Source organism: Salmo salar, chromosome ssa12, assembly GCF_905237065.1.
Source record: "Salmo salar chromosome ssa12, Ssal_v3.1, whole genome shotgun sequence".
NCBI lineage: Eukaryota > Metazoa > Chordata > Actinopteri > Salmoniformes > Salmonidae > Salmo > Salmo salar.
Genome location: NC_059453.1, coordinates 84739517 through 84764355, shown reverse-complemented (window position 1 = coordinate 84764355; position 24839 = coordinate 84739517). Strand labels below are relative to the sequence as shown.

Genomic DNA, 24839 nt, shown 5'->3' with positions numbered 1-24839 from the left:
TAATGGAACATTTTGACTTTTTGTGTCTCAAATTACGCTCGCGCGTTATGCATTTGGATAGTGACCTGAACGCACGAACAAAACGGAGGTATTTGTACATAAATATGGATTATTTGGAACAAAAACAAAATTTCTTGTGCATTAGCAGTCCTGGGAGTGCATTTTGACGAAGATCAGCAAAGGTAATACAATATTTCTAATACTAATTCTGAGTTTAGGTTGCCCCGAACTTGGCGGGTGTCTGAATAGCTTGCCGTGATGGCTGAGCTATGTACTCAGAATATTGAAAAATGTGCTTTCGCCGAAAAGCTATTTTAAAATCTGACACAGCGGTTGCATAAAGGACTACTGTATCTATAATTCTTAAAATAATTGTTATGTATTTTGTCAACGTTTATGATGAGTATTTCTGTAATATTTGTGCTCATTCACCGGAAGTTCTGGAGGCTAAACATTTTCTGACATTTTGTGAACGTCACGCGCCAATGTAAAATGCTGTTTTTGGATATAAATATGAACTTTATCGAACAAAACATACATGTATTGTGTAACATGATGTCCTAGGAGTGTCATCTGATGAAGATCGTCAAAGGTTAGTGCTTCATTTAGCTGTGTTTTCGGTTTTTGTGACATATCTCCTTACTTGGAAAATGGCTGTGTGGTTATTTTTGTCTATGTACTCTCCTAACATAATCTAATGTTTTGCTTTCGCTGTAAAGCCTTTTTGAAATTGGACAATGTGGTTACATTAAGGAGAAGTGTATCTTTAAAATGGTGTAAAATAGTCGTATGTTTGAGAAATAGAAATTATTAGATTTTTGCTGTTTTGAATTTCGCGCCATGCTATCTTGTCAAACAATCCCAAGAACTTAAGATTTCATAGTGTCCGTAGAGTTTTTACTCTGAAAATTAGAACCTAACACTACCATAAAGGCCTGATTGGTGGAGTGCTGCAGATATGGTTGTCCTTCTGGAAGGTTCTCCCATCTCCACAGAGGAACTCTGGAGCTCTGTCAGAGTGACCATTGGGTTCTTGGTCACCTCCCTGACCAAGGCCCTTCTCCACCAATTGCTCAGTTTGGCCGGGCAGCCAGGTCTAGGAAGGGTCTTGGTGGTTCCAAACTTCTTCCATTTAAGAATGATGGAGGCCACTGTGTTCTTGGGGACCTTCAATGCTGCAGAAATGTTTTTGGTAACCTTTCTCAGATCTGTGCTTCAACACAATCTTGTCTCGGAGCTCTACAGACAATTCATTTGACCGCATGTGTCACGTCCTGACCATAGAAATATGTTATTTTCTATGGTAGAGTAGGTCAGGGCGTGACAGGTTTTTTCTTCTATGTTTTCTATTTCTATGTTTAGTTTCTAGTTTTTTATTTCTATGTTGGGGTTTTGTTTGGGATGATCTCCAATTAGAGGCAGCTGGTCCTCGTTGTCTCTAATTGGAGATCATACTTAAGTAGGGGTTTTTCCGCCTGGGTTTTGTGGGTGATTAATTTTGAGTTGTGTATGTGTTCATCTCTGCGTCACGGTTTGTTGTTTTTTCATTTCAGTGTATTTATATATTGCATAGTTTCACAGTATAAATAAAAATGTGGAATGACACACACGCTGCACTTTGGTCCTCTTCTTCCTACAACAGCCGTGACAGCATGGCTTGGTTTTTGCTCTGACATGCACTGTCAACTGTGAGACCTTATATAGACAGGTGCGTGCCTTTCCAAATCATATCCAATCAATATAATTTTCAACAGGTAGACGCCAATCAAGTCGTAGATACATCTCAAGGATGATGAATGGAAACAGGATACACCTGAGCTCAGTTTCGAGTCTCATAGCAAAGGGTCTGTATACTTATGTAAATGAGGTATTTAAAAATCTGAACTTGCAAAAAATGATAAAAACCTGATTTCCCTTTGTCATTATGGGTTCTGTGTGTAAATTGATGAGGGAAAAAAAACTATTTAATCAATTTTAGAATAAAGCTGTAACGTAACAACATTTTGAAAAAGTGAAGGGGTCTGAATACTTTCCGAATGCACTGTACAAAGGCATGTAGGCCTACAACAAAAAGCATATAAAAGAGTAGAGTGGTAGTGGTAGTAGTGGTGGTAGTGGTGGTAGTGGTTGTAGTGGTGGTAGTGGTTGTAGTTGTAGTGGCTGTAGTTGTAGTGGTAGTGGTGGTGGTTGTAGTGGTGGTTGTGGTGGTGGTTGTAGTGGTGGTAGTGGTTGTAGTGGTGGTTGTGGTTGTAGTGGTGGTAGTGGTTGTGGTGGTGGTAGTGGTTGTAGTGGTGGTTGTGGTTGTAGTGGTGGTAGTGGTTGTGGTGGTGGTTGTAGTGGTGGTAGTGGTTGTAATGGTTGTGGTGGTTGTAGTGGTGGTAGTGGTGGTAGGGGTTGTAGTGGTAGTGGTGGTAGTGGTGGTGGTTGTAGTGGTGGTGGTAGTGGTTGTAGTGGTGGTGGTGGTAGTGGTTGTGGTGGTGGTAGTGGTGGTTGTAGTGGTGGTTGTGGTGGTGGTTGTAGTGGTGATGGTGGTGGTTGTAGTGGTGTTGTAGTGGTGGTAGTGGTGGTGGTTGTAGTGGTGGTTGTGGTGGTGGTTGTGGTGGAAGTTGTAGCGGTGGTTGTGGTGGTGGTTGTAGTGGTGGTAGTGGCGGTAGTAGTGGTGGTAGTGGTGGTGGTTGTAGTGGTGGTGGTTGTGGTTGTAGTGGTGGTTGTAGTGGTGGTTATAGTGGTTGTGGTGGTGGTTGTAGTGGTGGTTATAGTGGTTGTGGTTGTGGTGTTGGTTGTGGTTGTAGTGGTGGTTGTAGTAGTGGTGGTGGTTGTAGTGGTGGTAGTGGTAATGGTTGTAGTGGTGGTGGTTGTAGTGGTGGTTATAGTGGTTGTGGTGGTGGTTATAGTGGTTGTAGTGGTGGTTGTGGTGTTGGTTGTGGTTGTAGTGGTGGTTGTAGTAGTGGTGGTTGTGGTGGTGGTTGTAGTGGTGGTAGTGGTTGTAGTGGTGGTGGTTGTAGTGGTGGTGGTTGTAGTGATGGTGGTAGGTGATAATAGCGCTGGGTGGACAGACATACTTCTCAGGCTGGTAGATGTGTTGGTGTGGGTACTGCTGGTCCCAACGTTGGCACTCTCTGCCACTCACTGTGTGGTCAACCTGACCCCTGTAGTCTTCCCCATTACATGTGATACACACATCTGTGCACAAACCCAAACACACACAATTTGTAGCAACACTGTGTTGTCCACTGTGCCAAACAGACATGTCCACTGTGCCTAACAGACATGTCCACTGTGCCTAACAGACATGTCCACTGTGCCTAACAGACATGTCTACTGTGCCAAACAGACATGTCCACTGTGCCAAACAGACATGTCCACTGTGCCAAACAGACATGTCCACTGTGCCTAACAGACATGTCCACTGTGCCTAACAGACATGTCCACTGTGCCAAACAGACATGTCCACTGTGCCAAACAAACATGTCTACTGTGCCAAACAAACATGTCTACTGTGCCAAACAGACATGTCCACTGTGCCAAACAGAAAATAAGTTCAAATACAATACATACACACATAGTGTTATCACATTATCTTTAGAAACATTTGCAGTTGCGATCCTTCAACTGCTGGAATTCTTTAACAGAATGTGATGTACCATCTTTGCAGTGGGGGATATTGCAGGTCTCATAACGCCGTTCTGGATCAGTGGTGTAGCACCACGGCCCGATGCGGTCCCCATCTGGGTTCCTGCAGTAGTTCAGCTCCAAGCCATTAGTGGCTGTGGGTGTCCATCTATGACAAGTACAGAAACAGCATGTGTGTGAGAGAGACAGAGACATATCGTATTATATATTCTTCTGGGTCATGTTTTCAGCTTCCAAACTACAACTCTCAGAAATCAATGTGATGATCTTACCTGTGATCGTGTGGGAACTTTGACCACCACTGTTGACAAGTATGGCCACTTTTTGTCATGAACACCTTGCCTCGATAGTCTTCTCCTTTACCCACAATGCACTTTCTTACGTAGACTGCACATCACAGAAAAAAATATGTATTTTCAAACTAAAATCACAGCATACTACTGACACAACACAACTCATTTTGTAGTAAAATGACATAAATGACAGAAAACATGACCTCACTTTGACCCCAAAGCTTACCCTTCTTCTCATAAAGGTCACAGTTGACGTTCCTCTTGACCTCTGCGTTGCTGCCATCCTCCACCCATGGCAGCTGTTTACAGGTGATGGAGGGACGCGTCTCGTAGTTGAAGGCTCTGAATATATACAATGTGGTACAGAGGTCTACATAGTGCAAATCACAGGAGATTGGTGGCACCTTAATTGGGGAAGACAGTCTCGTGGTAATGGCCAGAGAGGAATTAGTGGAATGGTATCAAATACATCAAACACGCCATCTGTTTGATGCCATTCCATTCACTCTGTTCCCAGGGGCGGGACACGACCCCCCCATCCTGGGAAAAATATGATTTGTCCCCCCCCAATATATCACTGAAACATAACTATGTAATTTAAATAATATAAATAATACCCAATGAAAGCAATTGTGCTGATTATAGACACTTAATAGTGCGTTTTTAAGTTTCAAAAGATTGCGACCCCCCCACCCTTTGCCTCACAATGGTTTGATCCACTGCCAGTTCCTTAGCTTGCTAGGTAATGTAGAGGTCGTATCTACTGTCTGAAAGGCACTCAATGCACGTAACTGACGTGAGGTTAATCCAGTCAATCGTGCACACACACTAGCTGAATATGCAGAGCTAGCGCGCAAATATTAACTATTAAGCTAGCTAGTACCTATTCCATTTATGTGGCGTCGTCAAAGATGGAATCTTTGCTATCGTCAATTTATTCCAAGATCAGCATGCATGTAAGTTAGTGCTTCAAATTCCCTGTGATAAGGTTAGCGATAAACTGAACAGAACTACACTCTCTTCTACCATTGTTTTAAATATATTTAATGGTCTCGTTGCAAAAGCTAAATTGTCGCAAGGGAACTTTTATTTATATATTTTATTTCACCTTTATTTAACCCGGGTAGCAAAGATTATAGCAAACACCACTGAATTGGTGCTCGCTAGCTTTGCAAATTCAGCTATTGTTAGAAGCCAGCCAATATGAAACAAACGATTAAAATTACAAAAGGTTGCAGCATATGTTGTGTAAATGGTGAACTCATACAGCTGTCAACTCTTGTCATTGCAATCCGTTTCACATTTGCTAGCTACCTTTTAGATCGAAGCCCATATAGAATGATAGAAGATAAGATGATAGAAGCCCATCTCCTACTGTAAATAACCTACATACTGTGTGTGTGTAGCCAACCAGGTAGAAAAATGGCAGAAAAATGGCAGAAAAAATACGGACATCAGAGTATTTTTCAGTACACCAAAACGCAAAGTAAGAACCCTAATAGCCTAATATCTCATAGACTAGTTGATAAAATGTTCATAAGAAAGAAATGAAATTCTAATGGAAATGTTTCACAATGATGTCATTAGGCAGAGTAGGCAACAGATGGCACACAGACAGCAGAGTTGGGGACAGATATGCAGCGACAGACTGGCAGAGACAGGGAGTCTCAGGTAAGTTTGTTGAGTCTTTGTTTGGCAACATTATGAAAGGTTCTCAATTTGTTTTACTTGTAAAATAGGAACATAATTGGAAAATGCCATGGATACCCCCACTCTCAACTTAAACTGGTGACTGAACTAAGATTTGTTAAAGGCAATGGTATTGCTGTTGTGATTAGTTGTGTAGTTTTGGGTACCGGTAGTTAGGAGTACGGCAAACACCTTATTTCTTTGGTTCCTCAATATACATTTACCATATTAAACGTAGGCTATGTGTTACAGCACTACTTTTGGTGTCCCCCTCAGGAATTGCTCTTGAGAAAATTTAATGTAATTGTCCCCTCCAAAGTTGATATCCGATTTTCGCCCCTGTCTGTTCCAGACATTATTATGAGCTGTCCTCCCCTCAGCAGCCTCACTGGTGCAAATGCAGTATAGTGCAGATTTGTATTAGAGGTCATTGACAACAAGGTGCAGTAATTGGTTCAATGCAAAGTCACTTACACTACATGACCAAAAGTATGTGGACACCTGCTTGTCGAACATCTCATTCCAAAATCATGGGCATTAATATGGAGTTGATCCCCCTTTGCTGCTATAACAGTCTTCTACTCTTCTGGGAAGGCTTTCCACTAGATGTTGGAACATTGCTGCGGGGACTTGCTTCCTTTCAGCCACAAGACCATTAGTGAGGTAAGGGCGATTAGGCCCGGCTCGCAGTCGGCGTTCCAATTCATCCCAAAGGTGTTCGATGGGGTTGAGGTCAGGACTCTGTGCAGGCCAGTTCTTCCAGACCAATCTCGACAAAGCATTTCTCTATGGACCTCGGTTTGTGCACTGGGTTATTGTCATGCTGAAACAGGAAAGGGCCTTCCCCAAACTGTTGCCACAAAGTTGGAAGCACAGAATCATCTAGAATGTCATTGTATGCTGAAGCGGTAAGATTTCCCTTCAATGGAACTAAGGGGCCTTGGCCGAACCATGAAAAACAGCCCCAGACCATTATTCCTCCTCCACCAAACTTTACAGTTGGCACTATGCATTGGGGCAGGTAGCGTTCTCCTGGCATCCGCCAAACCCAAATTCGCCCATTGATGAAGCGTGATTCATCACTCAAGAGAATGCATTTCCACTGCTCCAGAGTCCAATGGCGGCGAGCTTTACACCACTCCAGACGAAGCTTGGCATTGCGCATGGTGATCTTAGGCTTGTGTGCGACTGCTCGGCCATGAAACCCCATTTCATGAACCTCCCGACAAACAGTTATTGTGCTAATAATGTTGCTTCCAGAGGCAGTTTGGAACCTGGGAGTGAGTGTTGCAACTGAGGACAGACGATTTTTAAGCTCTTCGCGCTTCAGCACTCGGCGGTCCCATTCTGTGAGCTTGTGTGGCCCACTACTTTGCGGCTGAACCGTTGATGCTCCTACACGTTTCCACTTCACAATAACAGCACTTACAGTTGACCGGGGCAGCTCTAGCAGGGCAGAAATGTCAAAAATGTACTTGTTGGAAAGGTGGCATCCTATGACGGTGCCACGTTGAAAGTCACTGAGCTCTTCAGTATGGGCCATTCTACTGCCAATGCTTGTCTATGGAGATTGCACGGGTGTGTGCTCAATTTTATACACCTGTCAGCAACGGGTGTGGCTGAAATAGCTGAATCCACTAACTTGAAGGGGTGTCCACATACTTGTGTATATATAGTGTAATTCCTATGAGCCCGCTGGCCGGTTGATGAGAGCCACAGATTGGGGGAAGAAGAGGGCCACAGCATGGGGGAAGAAACTGTTCAGGTGGAGGCCATTTTTTTCATGATTGACCTAGGGCTCTATTCAATCTGTAAAGCTGAAGCGTTACAGATTCCATGCTAGAAATGTAAAGGTAATTTCCAATTGAGCCGACATATGCAGCGTTTACCGTGAATGCAGCCTTTAAATTTCAATCACGCTGTCAAGATGAAGTTCCACAATGTTGAGTGAATAGGACCCCTTAACCGTCTGCCAGTGGAGAGTCTTTAAAAGAAGGGTCGACCATGATCTTACCTGCACGCTTCCTTGTTCAAGGAGTTTTCATGTAAGCTTGTGTTATATTTTTTAAGAATTCGGGGGTAGTCTGCCTGGCACTCAAACCTGTGTCCAACACCTTAACCGCTAAGATTGCTATGTGTTGTAGTGGCACTCCAGGGTACCTGCAGTCCAGTGTATTTGAGCATCGTCTGGCACAGTCCTCCAGCGTCAGCCCTGGGAGTATCAGCACCCGTGCAGAGTTCCAGGAGGTAGGAACCAGTTCCCTTCCCTCGGAACGCTGGAAGTCATTCAGAGGACAGCGGGACCCTATGGCCAAACACAAAAAACACAGTCCTAATGCCTAATGGGACTTGTTATTCATTCAATCTAACCACTATCTTACTGGAGTTTATTACAAATTAGGGTTGTTTCAGAAGGGCTTTGGTTAGAAGTTCTAACTTACAACCACTAGGCCTATCTACTGAATTCTGAAAAGTACTACGTGTATTGGGTACCCAGCTGTCTGTGTGTCAGCTATTCTCCTGAACAACATTTGGTCATGGGTCTGACTGCACACATAAGACCTTTGGACCATTACACCATTTTTGTGAAGCTTACACGGGTGGACAAGTGTCTCCTTCCCCCTATTAAAACTCTTCAACTGACTGAATCACACATTTGACAGAATGCAGTCAGTAAAATTACAGTATACATTACTGATCTCATTAATAGCCAAACTAAACTGCCACATAATCGTTTTTGCTGCAGTCACTTCTATACTATTCCTTTGTAAAAATGAGCTGACCAAGGAATATAATGTGTAACCAACAAAAAGACACAACAACTCAACAACAAAATCAATAAACCAATTCCAGTTACATTAAAATAGATACTAATTAGCACATTAATCTACTGTCAATTATCTCCAAAAAACGTAGTTTTTTCTTCTTACCTATGACCAATCCCCTCCAAAATGCCAGGAAAACACAGGAAAGAATGAGTTGCATGGCTATGGTAAAGAATGAGAGCAATGCTGAATGGAAGCAGATACGAGGATTTTTTGTCAGTTCTGGAGTTCCTCTAGGCTCTGGCTGTCGTGTTTCAACAAAATTGATTAGTGTAGAACACGGCGAAAAATTAAGAAGCCGATAAAAAAAAATGTATTGTGGTTTTTACTGGACGGGAAAAGCCAAAGTTACGAAATCAGTGTGAATAATGACTTTATCCCATCCACCCACAAGTGAACTTGTAACAAGCTTAATCAAACAGAGCCGCTTACCCCCAAAAGACAACCAATCGATAAGTACATTAATCATTAATACAATGTAGCCTAAAATATAAACTCAAGTCAGTGTAACACTTTATTTATGAGCCTCGGCAATACGCGTGATCACCACTGAACGGCAGTAGAATCCAAACGACCACAAAGATTACAGTAGACTGACTTTTTCAGGGGAAAAGTGAAACCACAGAGCCATCCATCCCAGTTTTAGTTCAGAGAGAAACCACTCAGACAGCGTGAAGGTAAAGATACATTTGTCTTACATGCATCAACATCTAGGCTAAGCAAATCATTTTGAATAAATGTGAACCTTTATCACAGGCAGATCAATGACAACGTGTGCCTGCGGGCAATACGAGCAATGAGCTGTAACTTTCCCTGGAGATCGATTACAGAAAACTTGACAAGAATCCTTTCTACATTTCATTTGGTGGCTATCGGCCAAGCAAACATTAAAATGCAACAATGAAGCTAGCCTTCACTACATGCACAACACTCAACAAATTGCATACAGACATTAGATACAATCAATGAGGTCCTAACAGGCTTAATGTAGCAGATTAAATGCATTTACACAAGCAGATATAACATTATTTATATGACGTAATATCTGTAGTGCTAATTAATGTGCCATACATTTGTTTACAATATACTGTATTTTATGACGCTACAACCTGGAATCATGGGGTAGACGTAACAGTCCACGTAAATCTGTCTACCTCCATTTATTTTTATATTTTATATTTAGTATGGTGTATTAATTTGTGGATGTCCATCATCCTTTTCGTATGATACTGTATATTACGAATTGCAATCCGTACAATATGTTGTAAATACACCCACCCATCCACCCCGACCAACTACCCTCGTTTTGTTTTTGCCTTAAGTAAACTTCTGTTTTATAACCATACCATACAGTACTAATTTGAGTGTCCCGGATTTACATTTACTATGTTACATCTAGTTTATGAGACCAGGCTGGACAATAACCTAAAACAGGACTATTGGATGTAAGGCACTGGAAATGTTACAGACTTTGGCTTTAATTTACATTTTCACCTTCTTCTAAATATTTAGTGATTATATTTAGGCTGTATTACTTTTTTTTTAACCCCCTTCATAGGATGTGTGCTGCTAAAATGACAGAAGGGAGCTTGCATGTGGAATCCTGCAAGGCACCTTTGTTTTACAGACAAGCTGAACCGGCTACAGGTGAAGTCAATCTGTCCATCCTACTTCTGCACGGCATCCGTTTCTCATCTGAGAATTGGCTCAATATAGGAACACTGGAGACATTGGCCAAAGCTGGCTGTCGTGCTGTGGCCATCGACCTACCAGGTGAGCTTCGGTAGTGAGAATAGTAGTAAATTAGTAGTTGAGGAGTTGATTGAGCAACAAAAACATAATTCATGACTCAATGAATCACTGACCTGTAACTCCATCTGTCTCTTCCTCTACCTGCTCCCCACCACTCGGTTTTGGCCAGTCTAAGTCAGCGGTGGCCCCATCCGCTGTAGGAGAGCTGGCCCCTGGTAGGTTCCTGAAGCACGTGTGTGAGGCCCTGGGGATGGGGCCAGTGGTGGTAGTCAGTCCCTCTCTCAGTGGCATGTACTCCCTGCCCTTCCTCTTCCAGCACGATGCTCTGGTCCGGGCATACATCCCTGTGGCTCCCATCTGCACTGAGAAATTCACAGCAGAGCAGTACATCAGCATACAGGTGCGTGCATGTGTGTGCTGAGGGATTATAGCTCTCTCCTCTCTCTTTTCTCTTCTCTGGTTGGTCAGTGATTGTTGCAAACACTGGCTTTGCTCCTATGCAACATGTCCTGTGTTTGGGTGCTCTGTGTGACTGCCTGGAAATTGGAAATTGCCTTTTAAAGCCGTATTGTCTACAACCTGCGATCAGATTGAAACCCGGCCTTTGTATGTGAGATTGGGTAACAGTTTATTTGAACTAGCCACCTCTACTTTCATTCCAGACTCCGTCTCTGATTGTCTATGTCTATGGAGACCATCAGCTAAAGGAAGTTTCTCTGAACAACCTGAGGAAGCTAGCCAATCACAAGGTGTTGATGATGAAAGGAGCAGGACATCCATGCTATCTGGACGACCCAGCCACGTGGCACATGGCTCTCACTGACTTTCTCAGTACGTTGTGATGTTGTTCAGTATCATTGGGATATCTGTCCATGGATGCAACACTATACGGTGAATACCTACTAACATTTCTTTATATAGAAAATCGACTATGTATGCTGTTGGTAACTTGTCGAATAGACACCGGATTCAGGATTAGACCCACCCGTTGTATAATATTTGTCAAAAGCCAGTAGGGAGGATTTTTTAGTGTGATGTTTTGGAGACCTGTAAATAGGTCACTGCTGATAATAGTGTATGTGAACGGTGTGTTTGTAGCCTATACAGCAGGGGTCTCCAACCCTGTTCCTGGAGAGTTACCGTCCTGTAAGTTTTCACTCCAATCCCGAGTTGCAACTAACCTGGTTCACCTTATCAACCAGCAGATTATTAGAATCAGGTGTGCCCTGCTATAAAGTATGTATGTACTGGACATGAGTCCTGGCATTTCAGAGATGTAAAAACAAACACCAGACAATTAAATGAAGTGAAAAATATGAACATTATTTAATAACTGATTCTCTGTAATAAACAATTTGAAAATATTTTACAAGGAGTCACAGACACAATATTTTACAAATTTTACCCTTTTTTTTTTTTTGCTTTATCAGTACAAAAGAATGGAGCGACATGGACCAATGCCCAGAGAGAGGGAGCTAAATCTTCCGCGCACACACATACACACTCAGACACCCACATAAAATAAATGAAAATAAAAACAATTTAGATCTCAAACTTATCTTTACTTTATTCCATTTTTTTTTTTACTTCACTTAGAATTTGACTGAATTTATAATTTTTTTGTTACTGATTTTATTTTAAACACATTTGTCAAACATGGTCACATAGCACCAGACTACAGACTACAGAATCACATACACACGTGTCTTTCCCACAGAGACGCACGGACACGGCAAGGGTAGGCAGGGGCAGGGCCACGTGGAGACCCTCCCTTTAGGGCTGGCTGTAAAGCAGACCCAGTCCTCTCACCCAAAACTGGCCCCTTTTCCCATTCTTTTTTTTTTGAGCAAAAAGTACATTTTTCAAACCACAGAAAACCAACCTGTGTCCCTCAGCACACTATTGGGTCCCCTTCTGGGACACACAGACATACAAATCATGATTCTTTTACCTTTTGTTTGACACAGTCCCATGCTGTTCTGTGGAGACCCACTCCCTGAGCTAGCCTCTGACATCCCACACAGGGAATAGACATCCTTGGCTTACTTCAGTCTAGAGCTGAACATCACCCAGCTGTGCATGTGTAGGTATAACTGTTAGTGTTACATGTGTGTGCTTTGTGCATGTGGGTGCATAAGTGTGGAACTGCATGTCTGAATGTGTACATTTGTTGGTGCTTGTGTCTGCTGCTGAGCCAGAGGAAGTCACAGGGGGTACATTTCCACAGCGAATGTAACCCTCATTGACGGAGTAAATGTGGAGATCTACAGAGGGACAAACAAATGCTGTGATATAATAAAACAATAACATGCAACAGGACTATCTATACGAGGAATTTCAAAAATGGTGGACCCAAACATTGAAAGGAGACAATTGCAAACGTCAGATTCTGAGTTTGTATTTGGTCCAGTCTTTCACTGAGATAGGGATCCTGGGTGGGGCAGCGGTCTAAGGCACTGCATTCCAGTGCTAGAGGCGTCACTACAGACCTGGGTTCGATCCCGGGCTGTATCACAACCGGCTGTGATCGGGAGTCCCATAGGGCAGCGCACAATTGGCCCAGCATCGTCTGGGTTTGGCCGTGGTAGGCTGTCATTGTAAATAACAATTTGTTCTTAACTGACTTGCCTAGTTGAAAATATAATTATGTAGTTACAAAACATTTTGTCTTGCCAAAAATGATATTGTTCACTGTACATTATGTGTGTATTTATGGTTACAGTAAAGGAGGTTTTGGGGTTTAGATGTTGTATTCACGTTAACAGTGAGGCGGGGTGGAGGGATTTCAGAGTCAATGTAAACAATGAAAGTCCTCCACTCCAAGCAGCAATGTGTACAATAAACTCACACCATTTTATATCGACGGACGGAAACATCAAAACCTAAACCTCTTTAAATCCAGAGTGCAACATTCTGGATTGGGAAAGTCTGTGGAGAAAGTTAATATTTGGGAGGCTCACTGTGTGTGTGTGTGTGTAAGAGGGAGAACACTGAAACACTAAGGCATTTAGAGAGGCTTAGTCACTATGTATCCTTTGAAACAGAAACACACGGACATTATTTTTGAACACCTCTGTGAATACAGGGGTCACATACAGTATGCAGCTCCCTCATGACAATATATTGAGCAAACCGGTGAGAAAAAATTGATTGGATTCTTTTTTTTTGTAAAATATTTTTTCCCCCCCCATAACAACATCTGATATAACACTTCTTTCATTGGAATTGGAACAACAAACAGCTACGCTACCACAACTGTCATTCCCCATCCTCTCAACACAGTTTTAAAGACATTCCCTCTGAGGGTTAAAACAAACATACACCCATACACAAACACAAACGCACATACGGTTCAGACAGAAACGCAATGATAGCGGTCAGGTGACCCTATAAAGGTAGATCAATGACCAGTTAAGTCGATTTATACTGATAGTTTAGCTCTATAGATGGCTCTGTAAAGGTACTGTACAGCAACTCTATCTGGTAGCAATCAGGTAGCCCTAGAATGGTACAGCAGCCAGGAGCCACAGCCAATCGAAAGTCTACATTGAGCTACAATAACGTCTAGTCAATATGGTGTCTCTATAAAGCTACCGTAGATATATAGCCAACAGACATGCTCTATGAAGATCCTGTAGCTCCACAGCCATTAGGGTGCCTCTTCTATAAAGGTACTGTACAGTAGCTCAAGAGACAATGCTTTCCAAAACAAAGTGCATCAAGGCACTGACAACAGAAAGTGGCTCCTAAACATGGAGTCTAATGACATTTCACATCAAATTGATCAGAATGACATGTAACAGAAAACCCAGACTGCAGCTGAGTCGTCACCGTACAGTAAGTTGTGGTGGCCTCGGCTGCATTCCTTTATGTGGAAAATGTTAAGCCCCAATCCCCCAGCAGCAAATGGTCTGAAGTTACACAGCGTATGTCAAATGTAATACAAGCTAAGTTCTGCCAAAACCTACCTGCAACAAAAACGAGATACTTATGGGCCAGTCTGAATAGATATTAGTATATCTGCTCTGCTGTGGTGACAACAGATATTAAACACATACAAATATAGTCCTAGGAACATTAGTGGACCTGGTGGAGCGGCTGTATGAGGATTGGCAGAGGGGTTAGCTTTCACTGGGTCAGGAGCAGAGATCAGTCAGAATGTCCACTGATCAGAAAGGATCCCACTGGGCACAGTTGTCAATTCGACGTCTATGCCACGTTGGTTCAATGTAATTTTGTTGAAATTACGTGGAAACAATGATTCAATTAGTCTGTGGAGAGTGGGAAAGTACACACTACCTACAGCAATGAAGCCCAAACGCTCAGACTTTTCAGAGGCTTAATACTGATTCATAATAAACTGGTGTAGCCTAGTATTTGAATTATTTTTGCAAGGGAAAAGTTATAATTTGCTTTGTCCGATTTGGACACATAATTACCAATTCATTAACTAACATCAGCCATCAATGATGATGGACACATAATTACCAATTCATTAACTAACATCAGTCAACTATGATAATCAAATGTGTCACGGATTCCCCCGGTACTGCTGCTCATTCCGAGCACCAGTTCCGGAGGTCTACGTCACCGGCTTCTAGGTGCCACTGAACTGTCTCATTAGGCACACCTGATCCCCATTCTCCTGATTAGTAATTGTATATGTGTGCCCTCTGTTCACCAATGTCTTGTCGGTTATTGTTCCCATGTCTGTTGGTCTTGTGAGTACCTGTGCTTTGTTGTTTTGGCTTACTGCGTGTATTGTGTACTCGTTATTAACGGGTCCCGTGTATTGTTCTGCATTTGTTATTACGGGTTTCGTCCTGTGTAGTGTACTGCGGGTCTTGTCCTGTGTATTTATTAGAGGTTTAACCTCGCTATTTTGTTTGGGTTACATCCCTGTGTTTTTGTATACATGTTTGTTGTGGGCTTTGTCCCCGTGCCTTTTCATGGCATGTTGTATTTTTGGGTGGAGTATTAAAACCCCCTATTATGTATTCCTGCGCCTGTCTCCAATCATTTATACAACGTGACAAAATGTTATTCTTTGTAAGACTACTATTTCATAGAATAGTTCCATGTTACCATGATTATAAATATAATACTGTGCTTCCAGGGGCAGAAACAGTTCTAACTTCAAGTGTAGAACAGTAGAGGTGTACAAGAAGAATTGGAATTCAGCCAACTCAGATATTCCTAACACTATTTCTCTAGCTTTCCTTTCTGGGTTTCTCTATTTCCTCTCACTTGGTTATAAAAACAAGACCACATGAAAGTCTCTCATTTTGGCAAGAAGTAGATATAGTGCATAAATAAATTAATGTAACAACTTTCATTGCAAATGATACCCTAACATGTGCTTTGAATACTCAACACTTGAACAGTTTATAATTGTATGTTTTTGTATACTTGAAAGTAATTTTTTTCCTTAATTTTCTTGTTACAGTAGCTATGAACGTCTGAATGGTCCGTACAGTAGCCCCCTATGAAAGACACATGACAGAGCGATGAAACTGATCAGGTCAGAGATGAGTGAGTGAGATGGAGGCCATGTCTCCTCATCCCATCTGACTAACAGAGGCACAAACAGACAACCTAAACTCTGCTGTGTCCATGACGGTTGGAGCTCTGTGACATGGCATCCAACTTGTCTTTTCACTTGTCACTCGTCCTGTTGATGCGGGTGGGAATGGGGTCTTTTTTCTTTTCTGACATAGCCTCTGATAATTGTGGTGGTTGGAACACCGACCTTCTGAATCTCTTCCCATGGATGAAGGTACGCAACTTGCTGAGAACATAAAGGTCCTGCAACTGTCACTAAGCAACAACAATTGAAGCTAGCTGGGTACAGTAGCGCGGTACTCAGGGCTTCCAAGTTGCAGTGACAGGAAGTCCCATTATAACCTATGACTAGAGCAGGGGCGGAGCATAGAGGGGAGAGGGTGGGAGCTTTAGGATGGACAAAGAGCTGGGGAGAGCAGACTGGAGGAAAATTAAAGTAAAAGGGGCAGAATATGGGGGCTGGCGATTGGATAGAGGAGGAAGAGCTGAATCATGAGCAGGGTCTGGAGTGAGGGGCGGAAGGAGTGGCCCCGCCCACAGTCTGATGTGTTCTCCTGGAGAGTAAAGGAGACATTTTTAGTCATACAGTAGAATTTTAGAAAATAAAAAATAAATATTCTTAGTGTGTGTCTTCTTAGTGAAAATAGAATCTATGTGCATCAGCATATTTACAGTACATGTTTATTGTGGGGTCTGCTGAGTTGTACAGTCAGTTGTAAGTCTTACAGAAAGATTGTAGTCGTAGCACACAGCGGGCCCTTTTCGATACCTCGCTGCACTCATGTCCTCACATGATGGGTTATCCTCTTTGACTGGAAGAGGCGTGGTTGAGGAATGACTCACACTACCTATATAGTCACTCTCCAAGTCTCCATGTGTTTACACACACCCGCCCCTATAGCTTCCTCTCCCACAGGTTTATGCCATAAAAAAAATGTAACACAACGATAAACACAACATACAGATGCTTTAGTTAGAATAGTCATCAAGGGGTGAACTGGACCGAACCCAAATTTAAATGGTTTGATATTAGCACCAGTCAGTTGAATGTGAAAAGCCACTCTTATAAACAAGACGATAAAGAGATAAACGAATGAGCGGAGAAGACTCCCAACAGCAGGTGTGTATGTGTTGGCAAGGATACACTCTGTCTCCGCCTGGGACAGTTTCTCCACCTCACAGGTGTTGCAGGGCATCTTCTCTGCCACCACAAACAGCAGGTTGGTGTTGTTTAACCTCTTGGCATGGATCAGCCTACACACAAAGAGAGACTGAGTCAACAAACTCTTCTTACAAGTGTAGGATCTTAATTTGACCTAAATTGTCAAAGCAAAATAATTCTGCAGCAACAGGATTTGTATGTTTAGTCTATTATGTTGCTTGATTGGTGATTAGGCTATTAGCTGGCCAAAAGTAGGCTACATGAAAAGTGTAATACTGTTTTTATAACCTTGTGTTAGTGTGGGTTTTCAGTGAATTTATGCAAATCACGAAAGATGCAGGAAAATTCTCAGCAACAAAAGAGTGATCAAATTAAAATCCTACAATTGTATATGACAGACTTGTTCACTGTTGGATCAACTCCATGAGATCATTTTACTAGGCTCATTTAACTTAATGAGGTTACTATTTCAGTACTTCTGATGGAATTTCATAAACTTTTAGATTAATTGAGGCAGCGTTTACCAAACTCGTGACCCCAAGGGGTGCACATTTTGGTTTTGCCCTAACACTACACAGCTGATTCAAATGATCAAAGCTTGATGATTAGTTGATTATTTGAATCAGCTGTGTAGTGCTAGGGCAAAAACCAAAACGTAATCACCTTGCAGTCCCCAGGACCGAGTTTAGGAAATGCTGCAGGACTATTACTCAACTCCATTTTCCATGAACTACAGTGCATTCGGAAAGTATTCAGACCGCTTGATTTTTCCCACGTTTAGTTACATTACAGTCTTATTCTTATTCATTGATCTACACACAATAGCCCATAATGACAAAGCAAAACACTTTTTTTAATGTTTGCTTTATTAAAAATTAAAATGCATTTGCATAAGTATTCAGACCTTTTGCTGTGAGACTCAAAATTGAGCTCTGGTGCATCCTGTTTCCATTGAGCATCCTTAAGATGTTTAAACAACTTGATTGGAGTCCACCTGTGGTAAATTCAATTGATTGGACATGATTTGGAAAGGCACTAACCTGTCTATATAAGGTCCCACAGTTGACAGTGCATGTCCGAGCAAAAACCAGGTTGGAGGAATTGTCCATAGAGCTCAGAGACAGGATTATGTCGAGGCACAGATCTGGGAAGGGTACCAAACATTTCTGCAGCATTGAAAGTCCCCAAAGATCACTGTGGCCTCCATCATTCTTAAATGGAAGAAGTACGGAACCACCAAGACTCTTCCTAGAGCTGGCCGCCTGGCCAAACTGAGCAATCGGGGGAGAAGGGCCTTGGTCAGGGAGAACCCAATGGAAACCAAGAACCCAACGGTCACTCTGACTGAGCTCCAGAGTTCCTCTGTGGAGATGGGAGAACCATCCAGAAGGACAACCATCTCTGCAGCACTCCACCAATCAGGCCTTTATGGTAGAGTGGCCAGACAGAAGCCACTCCTCAGTAAAAGGCACATGACAGCCCACTTGGAGTTTGCCAAAAGGCACCAAAAGGACTCTCAGACTATGAGAAACAAGATTCTCTGGTCTGATGAAACCAAGATTGAACTCTTTGGCCTGAATGCCAAACGTCACGTGTGAGAGAAATGACAAGATTATGTTATAATACTGTTATTGCATCAAATGGTTGTTTTACGCAACATAATAAGGGGTTGTTAGAACACTCATCTGTGTGTGTTCTACTGAGGATGGGCCTTTGGGAGATTTAACACTGACAGAAGATTTACGATGTCTTTGGGTGATAAACCTAAAGAGACCGCATTCCATAGCATTGTAAGGTTCTGCTTTATCTTTTCTTAGTCAACCTTGTGTTCTTTTTCTTTGTGTTCTTGAACATAGCCCTGTTTCTTTGTTCATTGATTTCACCTGTGTTCGTTTCTCACCTGGTCTCATCAGCTTAGTTCAGTTCTTTCTGTTTGTATGGTTGTGAGGTATTGTTTTTTGACTACCTACCTGTGTTTGACCATTGCCTGCCTGTGACCACGATTCCTGCCTTCTGCGAAGGCTTAATAAACATCTGCACCTACACCTTTTTCTACCTGAGTATTCATTACAAGCATGAGTTAACCTCACTAGGGTAGCGGGCAGCATTCGGAATTTTGGATGAAAATCGTGCCCAAAGTAAACTGCCTGCTACTCAGGTCCAGAAGCTAGGATATGCATATAATTGGTAGATTTGGATAAAAAACACTCTAAAGTTTCCAAAACTGTTAGAAATAATGTCTGTGACTATAACAGAACTGATATGGCAGGCGAAAACCTGAGGAAAATCCATCCAAGAAGTGCCTTTATTTTGAAATGCCTGTTTTTCTATTGAAAGCCTATCCACCATACAAAGACTTATGACACAGTTCACGGTCTCTATGCCTTCCACAACATGTGGCCAGTCTTTAGGCATTGTTTCAGGCTTTTACTCTGAAAAATTAGGGAGAAACAGCACTTTCAATGAGTGGACAGTGGAAATTTCCAGATATGAAGCCAGCGCATGATCGGGAGCGCGCCTTTCTTGTTTCTCCTTTTCTATTGACGAAGCTTTTGTCCGGTTGAAATATTATTCATTATTTATGACAAAAACAACTTGAGGATTGATTATAAACATCATTTGACATGTTTCTACGAACCTTTATGGTACTTTTTTGATTCTTCGTCTGTTCCAATGGAATACTGAACAAAACGCACCAACAAAACGGAGGTTTTTGGACATAAAGAGGGACATTATCGAACAAAACAAACATTTATTGTGTAACATGGAGTCTTCGGAGTGCAACCATATGAAGATCATCAAAGGTAAGGGATACATTTTATCGCTATTTCTGACTTTTGTTACTCCTTTTCTTGGCTGCTAACTGTTTGTAATGATTTGTCTGCTGTTCTCAGATAATCGCATGGTTTGCTTTCGCCGTAAAGCCTTTATGAAATCTGACACAGCGGTTGGATTAACAAGAAGTTAATCTTTAAGCTGGTGTATAACATTTGTATCTTTTATGTATGCTTATTTTGAGAATTTCTGTTTTTGAATTTGGCGCTCTGCAATTTCACTGGATGTTGGCCAGGTGGGATGGTAGCGTCCCACCCCCCTAGAGAGGTTAATGTTTCTGTTCTGTTCTATAATACTAGGGAGAGATAATTCCAGTGCCAGTCCCTGGTCTCTACACAATGAGAACAGTTTACAGTAGATTCTGTCTGCTGTGAATTATAAGTATCTTTCATAGAAATTGTAACCTTGTGACCCATTCCATACATCTGTTGTTTGTCATGTATACTGAAGGGGGTGTATCTTGGCTATAAAATACCTTTGTACCTTTGTCTTGGGGCTTTCAACGAATCATCTGAGGGTGATTCGTCGCATAGCCATCATTATCGTAGAGCACTCAATCGATTCACTTTATATGTGTGTGTTGTATTAACCTGCTCCCTTATTAACCTGTCTGGGCTAGGGGGCAGTATTTTCACGGCCGGATAAAAAACGTACCCGATTTAAACTGGTTACTACTCTTGCCCAGAAATGAGAATATGCATATAATTAGTAGATTTGGATAGAAAACACTCTAAAGTTTCTAAAACTGTTTGAATGGTGTCTGTGAGTATAACAGAACTCATATGGCAGGCCAAAACCTGAGAAGATGCCACACAGGAAGTGCCCTGTCTGACAATTTGTTGTCCTTCTGTTGCATCTCTAACGAAAATACAGCATCTGTGCTGTAACGTGACACTTTCTAAGGCTTCCATTGGCTCTCTAAAGCCGGCAGAAAGTGGAATGGGGTGTCTGCTGTCTCTGGGCAAAGTACAGCAGCAGAGTTTGTAAGTGGTCAGCCTGGGGACAGTGAGACTGAAATGCGCATTCACGAGACTTCTCGTTGCCCGGTTGGAATATTATCGCTATTTTACGAGAAAAATAGCATAAAAATGTATTTTAAACAGCGTTTGACATGCTTCTAAGTACGGTAATGGAATATTTTAACATGCGCTCGCGTGTTACCCTTCGGATAGTGACCTCAACACACGAACAAAACGGAGCTATTTGGATATAACTATGGATTATTTGGAACCAAAACAACATTTGTTGTTGAAGTAGAAGTCCTGGGAGTGCATTCTGACAAAGAACAGCAAAGGTAATCCAATTTTCCTAATAGTAATTCTGAGTTTAGTGAGCCCCAAACTTGGTGGGTGTCAAATTAGCTAGCCTGTGATGGCCGAGCTATGTACTCAGAATATTGCAAAATGTGCTTTCGCCGAAAAGCTATTTTAAAATCTGACTTAGCGTTTGCATAAAGGAGTTCTGTATCTATAATTCTTAAAATAATTGTTATGTATTTTGTCAACGTTTATCATGAGTAATTTAGTAAATTCACCGGAAGTTTTCGGTGGGTATGCTAGTTCTGAATATCACAGGCTAATGTAAAAAGCTGGTTTTTGATATAAATATGAACTTGATTGAACAAAACATGCATGTATTGTATAACATAATGTCCTAGGAGTGTCATCTGATGAAGATCATCAAAGGTTAGTGCTGCATTTAGCTGTGGTTTTGGTTTTTGTGACATATATGCTTGCTTTGAAAATGGCTGTGTGATTATTTTTGGCAGGGTACTCTCCTGACATAATCTAATGTTTTGCTTTCGCTGTAAAGCCTTTTTGAAATCGGACAATGTGGTTAGATTAACGAGAGTCTTGTCTTTAAAATGGTGTAAAATAGTCATATGTTTGAGAAATTGAAGTTATAGCATTTTTGAGGTATTTGTATTTCGCGCCACGCGATTCCACTGGCTGTTGACTAGGGTGGGACGCAAACCTCCCACCTAGCCCAGAGAGGTTAATAAGTGAATAAAGATATAGTTTAAGTATAACTCTGACTTGTGTGATAAGTTTGTCTCTCCTCATTTGATAGTAAATAAATTGACCACCACACATGTCTGGTGGAAACCTGGCACCATCCCTACGGTAAAGCATGGGGGTGGAAGCATCATGCTGTGAGGATGTTTTTCAGCGGCAGGGACTGGGAGATTAGTCAGGATCGAGGAAAATTTGAATGGAGCAAAGTACAGAGCAGTTTTGATGAAAACCTGCTCCAGAGCGCTCAGGACCTAAGACTGGGCCGAAGGTTCACCTTCCAACAGGACAATGACCCTAAGCACACAGCCAAGACAACTTTTTTATTTTTTATTTTATTTAAACTTTATTTAACCAGGTAGGCCAGTTGAGAACAAGTTCTCATTTACAACTGCGACCTGGCCAAGATAAAGCAAAGGAGTGCGAAACACAAACAACAACACAGAGTTACACATGGAATGAACAAACGTACAGTCAATAACACAATAGAAAAAATAGACATACAGTGTGTGCAAATGAGGTAAGATTATGGAGGTAAGGCAATAAATAGGCCGTAGTGGGGAAGTAATTACAATTTAGCAAATAAACACTGGAGTGAAAGATGAATGTGCAAGTAGATATACTGGGGTGCAAAGGAGCAAAAAAACAAAACAATATGGGGATGAGGTAGTTCGATGGGCTATTTACAGATGGGCTATGTACATGTGCAGTGATCTGTGAGCTGCTCTGACAGCTGATGCTTAAAGTTATTGAGGGAGATATGAGTCTCCAGCTTCAGTCATTTTTGCAATTAATTCCAGTCATTGGCAGCAGAGAACTGGAAGGAAAAGCGGCCAAAAGAGGAATAGGCTTTGGGGGTGACCAGTGAAATATACCTGCTGGAGCGCGTGCTACGGTGTGGGTGTTGCTATGGTGACCAGTGAGCTGAGATAATGCGGGGCTTTACCTAGCAAAGACTTAAAGATGACCTGGAGCCAGTGGGTTTGGCGACAGAGTATGACGTGAGGGCCAGCCAACGAGAGCATACAGGTCACAGTGGTGGGTAGTATATGGGGCTTTGGTGACAAAACGTTTGGCACTGTGATAGACTGCATCCAATTTGCTGAGTAGAGTGTTGGAGGCTATTTTATAAATGACATCGCCGAAGTCAAAGATCGGCAGGATAGTCAGTTTTACGAGGTTATGTTTGGCAGCATGAGTGAAGGATGCTTTGTTGCAAAATAGGAAGCCGATTCTATATTTAATTTTGGATTGGAGATGCTTAATGTCAGTCTCGAAGGAAAGTTTACAGTCTAACTAGACACCTAGGTATTTGTAATTGCCCACATATTCCAAGTCAGAACCGTCCAGAGTAGTGATGCTGGATGGGTGGGCAGGTGCGTTCAGTGATCGGTTGAAGAGCATGCATTTAGTTGAACTTGCATTTAAGAGCAGTTGGGGGCCACGGAAGGAGAGTTGTATGGCATTGAAGCTCGTCTGGAGGTTAGTTAACACAGTGTCCAAAGAAGGGCCAGAAGTATTCAGAATGGTGTCGTCTGCGTAGAGGTGGATCAGAGAATCACCAGCAGCAAGAGCGACATCATTGATGTATACAGAGAAAAGAGTCAGCCCGAGAATTGAACCCTGTGGCACCCCTATAGAGACAGGCCCTCCGATTTGACACGAAGAAAACGCTGTCTGAGAAGTAGTTGGTGAACCAGGCGAGGCAGTCATTTGAGAAACCAAGGCTGTTGAGTCTGCCGATAAGAATGTGGTGATTGACAGAGTCGAAAGCCTTGGCCAGGTCGATGAATACGGCTGCAATATTGTCTTTTATTGATGGCGGTTATGATATCGTTTAGGACCTTGAGCGTGGCTGAGGTGCACCCATGACCAGCTCGGAAACTAGATTGCATAGCGGAGAAGGTACGGTGGGATTCGAAATGGTCGGTGATCTGTTTGTTAACTTGGTTTTTGAAGACCTTAGAAAGGCAGGGTAGGATAGATATAGGTCTGTAACAGTTTGGGTCTAGAGTGTCTCCCCCTTTGAAGAGGGGGATGACCGCAGCAGCTTTCCAATCTTTGGGTATCTCAGACGATACAAAAGAGAGGTTGAAAGGGCTAGTAATAGGGGTTGCAACAAGGAATAATTTTAGAAAGAGAGGGTCCAGATTGTCTAGCCCAGCTGATTTGTAGGGGTCCAGATTTTGCAACTCTTTTCGAACATCAGCTATCTCGATTTGGGTGAAGCAGAAATGGGGGAGGTTTGGGCAAGTTGCTGTGGGGGTGCAGGGCTGTTGACCGGGGTAGCGGTAGCCAGGTGGAAAGCATGGCCAGTCGTAGAAAAATGCTTATTGAAATTCTCAATTATCGTGGATTTATCGGTGGTGACAGTGTTTCCAAGCCTCAGTGCAGTGGGCAGCTGGGAGGAGGTGCTCTTATTCTCCATGGACTTTACAGTATCCCAGAACTTTTTGGCGTTTGTGCTACAGGATGCACATTTCTGATTGAAAAAGTTAGCCTTTGCTTTCCTAACTGCCTGTGTATATTGGTTCCTAACTTCCCTGGAAAGTTGCAAATCGTGGGGGATATATGATGCTAATGCATTACGCCACAGGATGTTTTTGTGCTGGTCAAGGGAAGTCAGATCTGGAATGAACCATATGCTATATCTGTTCCTGGTTCAACATTTTTTGAATGGGGCATGCTTATTTAAGATGGTGAGGAAAGTACTTTTAAAGAATAACCAGGCATCCTCTACTGACGGAATGAGGTCAATATCCTTCCAAGATACCTGGGCCAGGTCGATTAGAAAGGCCTGCTCACTGAAGTGTTTTAGGGAGCATTTGACAGTGATGAGGGGTGGTCGTTTGACCGCAGAACCATTACGGACGCAGGCAATGAGGTAGTGATCGCTGAGATCCTGGTTGAAGACAGCAGAGGTGTATTTAGAGGGCAGGTGGGTTAGGATGATATCTATGAGGGTGCCCGTGTTTACATATTTGGGGTTGTACCTGGTAGGTTCATTGATAATTTGTGTGAGATTGAGGGCATCTAGCTTAGATTGTAGGACGGCCGGGGTGTTAAGCATGTCCCA

At 42.4% G+C, this 24839-nt stretch overlaps 3 protein-coding genes across 7 annotated transcripts in view; 1 reads left to right on the top strand and 2 right to left on the bottom strand.

The window, feature by feature from the left end:
- The window catches only part of LOC106566001 (hepatocyte growth factor-like protein), a 28850-nt gene extending 19991 nt beyond the window's left edge, over window positions 1-8859 (bottom strand). The window contains exons 1-6 of one of the 2 annotated variants that reach the window (XM_014133756.2): window positions 8546-8859; window positions 7776-7920; window positions 4153-4268; window positions 3906-4020; window positions 3645-3781; window positions 3063-3183 (exon numbers count right to left, since the gene is read on the bottom strand). In XM_014133756.2, the coding sequence (XP_013989231.1) occupies window positions 3063-3183; window positions 3645-3781; window positions 3906-4020; window positions 4153-4268; window positions 7776-7920; window positions 8546-8600 (689 nt within the window). In that variant the 5' untranslated portion in view covers window positions 8601-8859. The remainder of the gene's footprint in view (window positions 1-3062; window positions 3184-3644; window positions 3782-3905; window positions 4021-4152; window positions 4269-7775; window positions 7921-8545) is intronic. The other variant, XM_014133757.2, reaches the window with a different exon arrangement.
- Window positions 8860-9999: 1140 nt separating this feature from the next.
- LOC106566002 (protein ABHD14B-like) lies at window positions 10000-11502 on the top strand. Its single transcript, XM_014133758.2, has 3 exons — window positions 10000-10211; window positions 10349-10592; window positions 10855-11502. Exons 1-3 carry the CDS (start codon window positions 10000-10002, stop codon window positions 11032-11034), a joined length of 636 nt encoding a protein of 211 aa, XP_013989233.1. The 3' UTR covers window positions 11035-11502.
- LOC106566000 (voltage-dependent calcium channel subunit alpha-2/delta-2) overlaps window positions 11495-24839 on the bottom strand; it is a 329019-nt gene continuing 315674 nt past the window's right edge. For all 4 annotated transcript variants that reach the window (XM_045691870.1, XM_045691873.1, XM_045691872.1 and 1 more), the window contains 3 exons: window positions 16899-17008; window positions 16481-16566; window positions 11495-16308 (listed from right to left, as the gene is read on the bottom strand). In XM_045691870.1, the coding sequence (XP_045547826.1) occupies window positions 16186-16308; window positions 16481-16566; window positions 16899-17008 (319 nt within the window). In that variant the 3' untranslated portion in view covers window positions 11495-16185. The remainder of the gene's footprint in view (window positions 16309-16480; window positions 16567-16898; window positions 17009-24839) is intronic.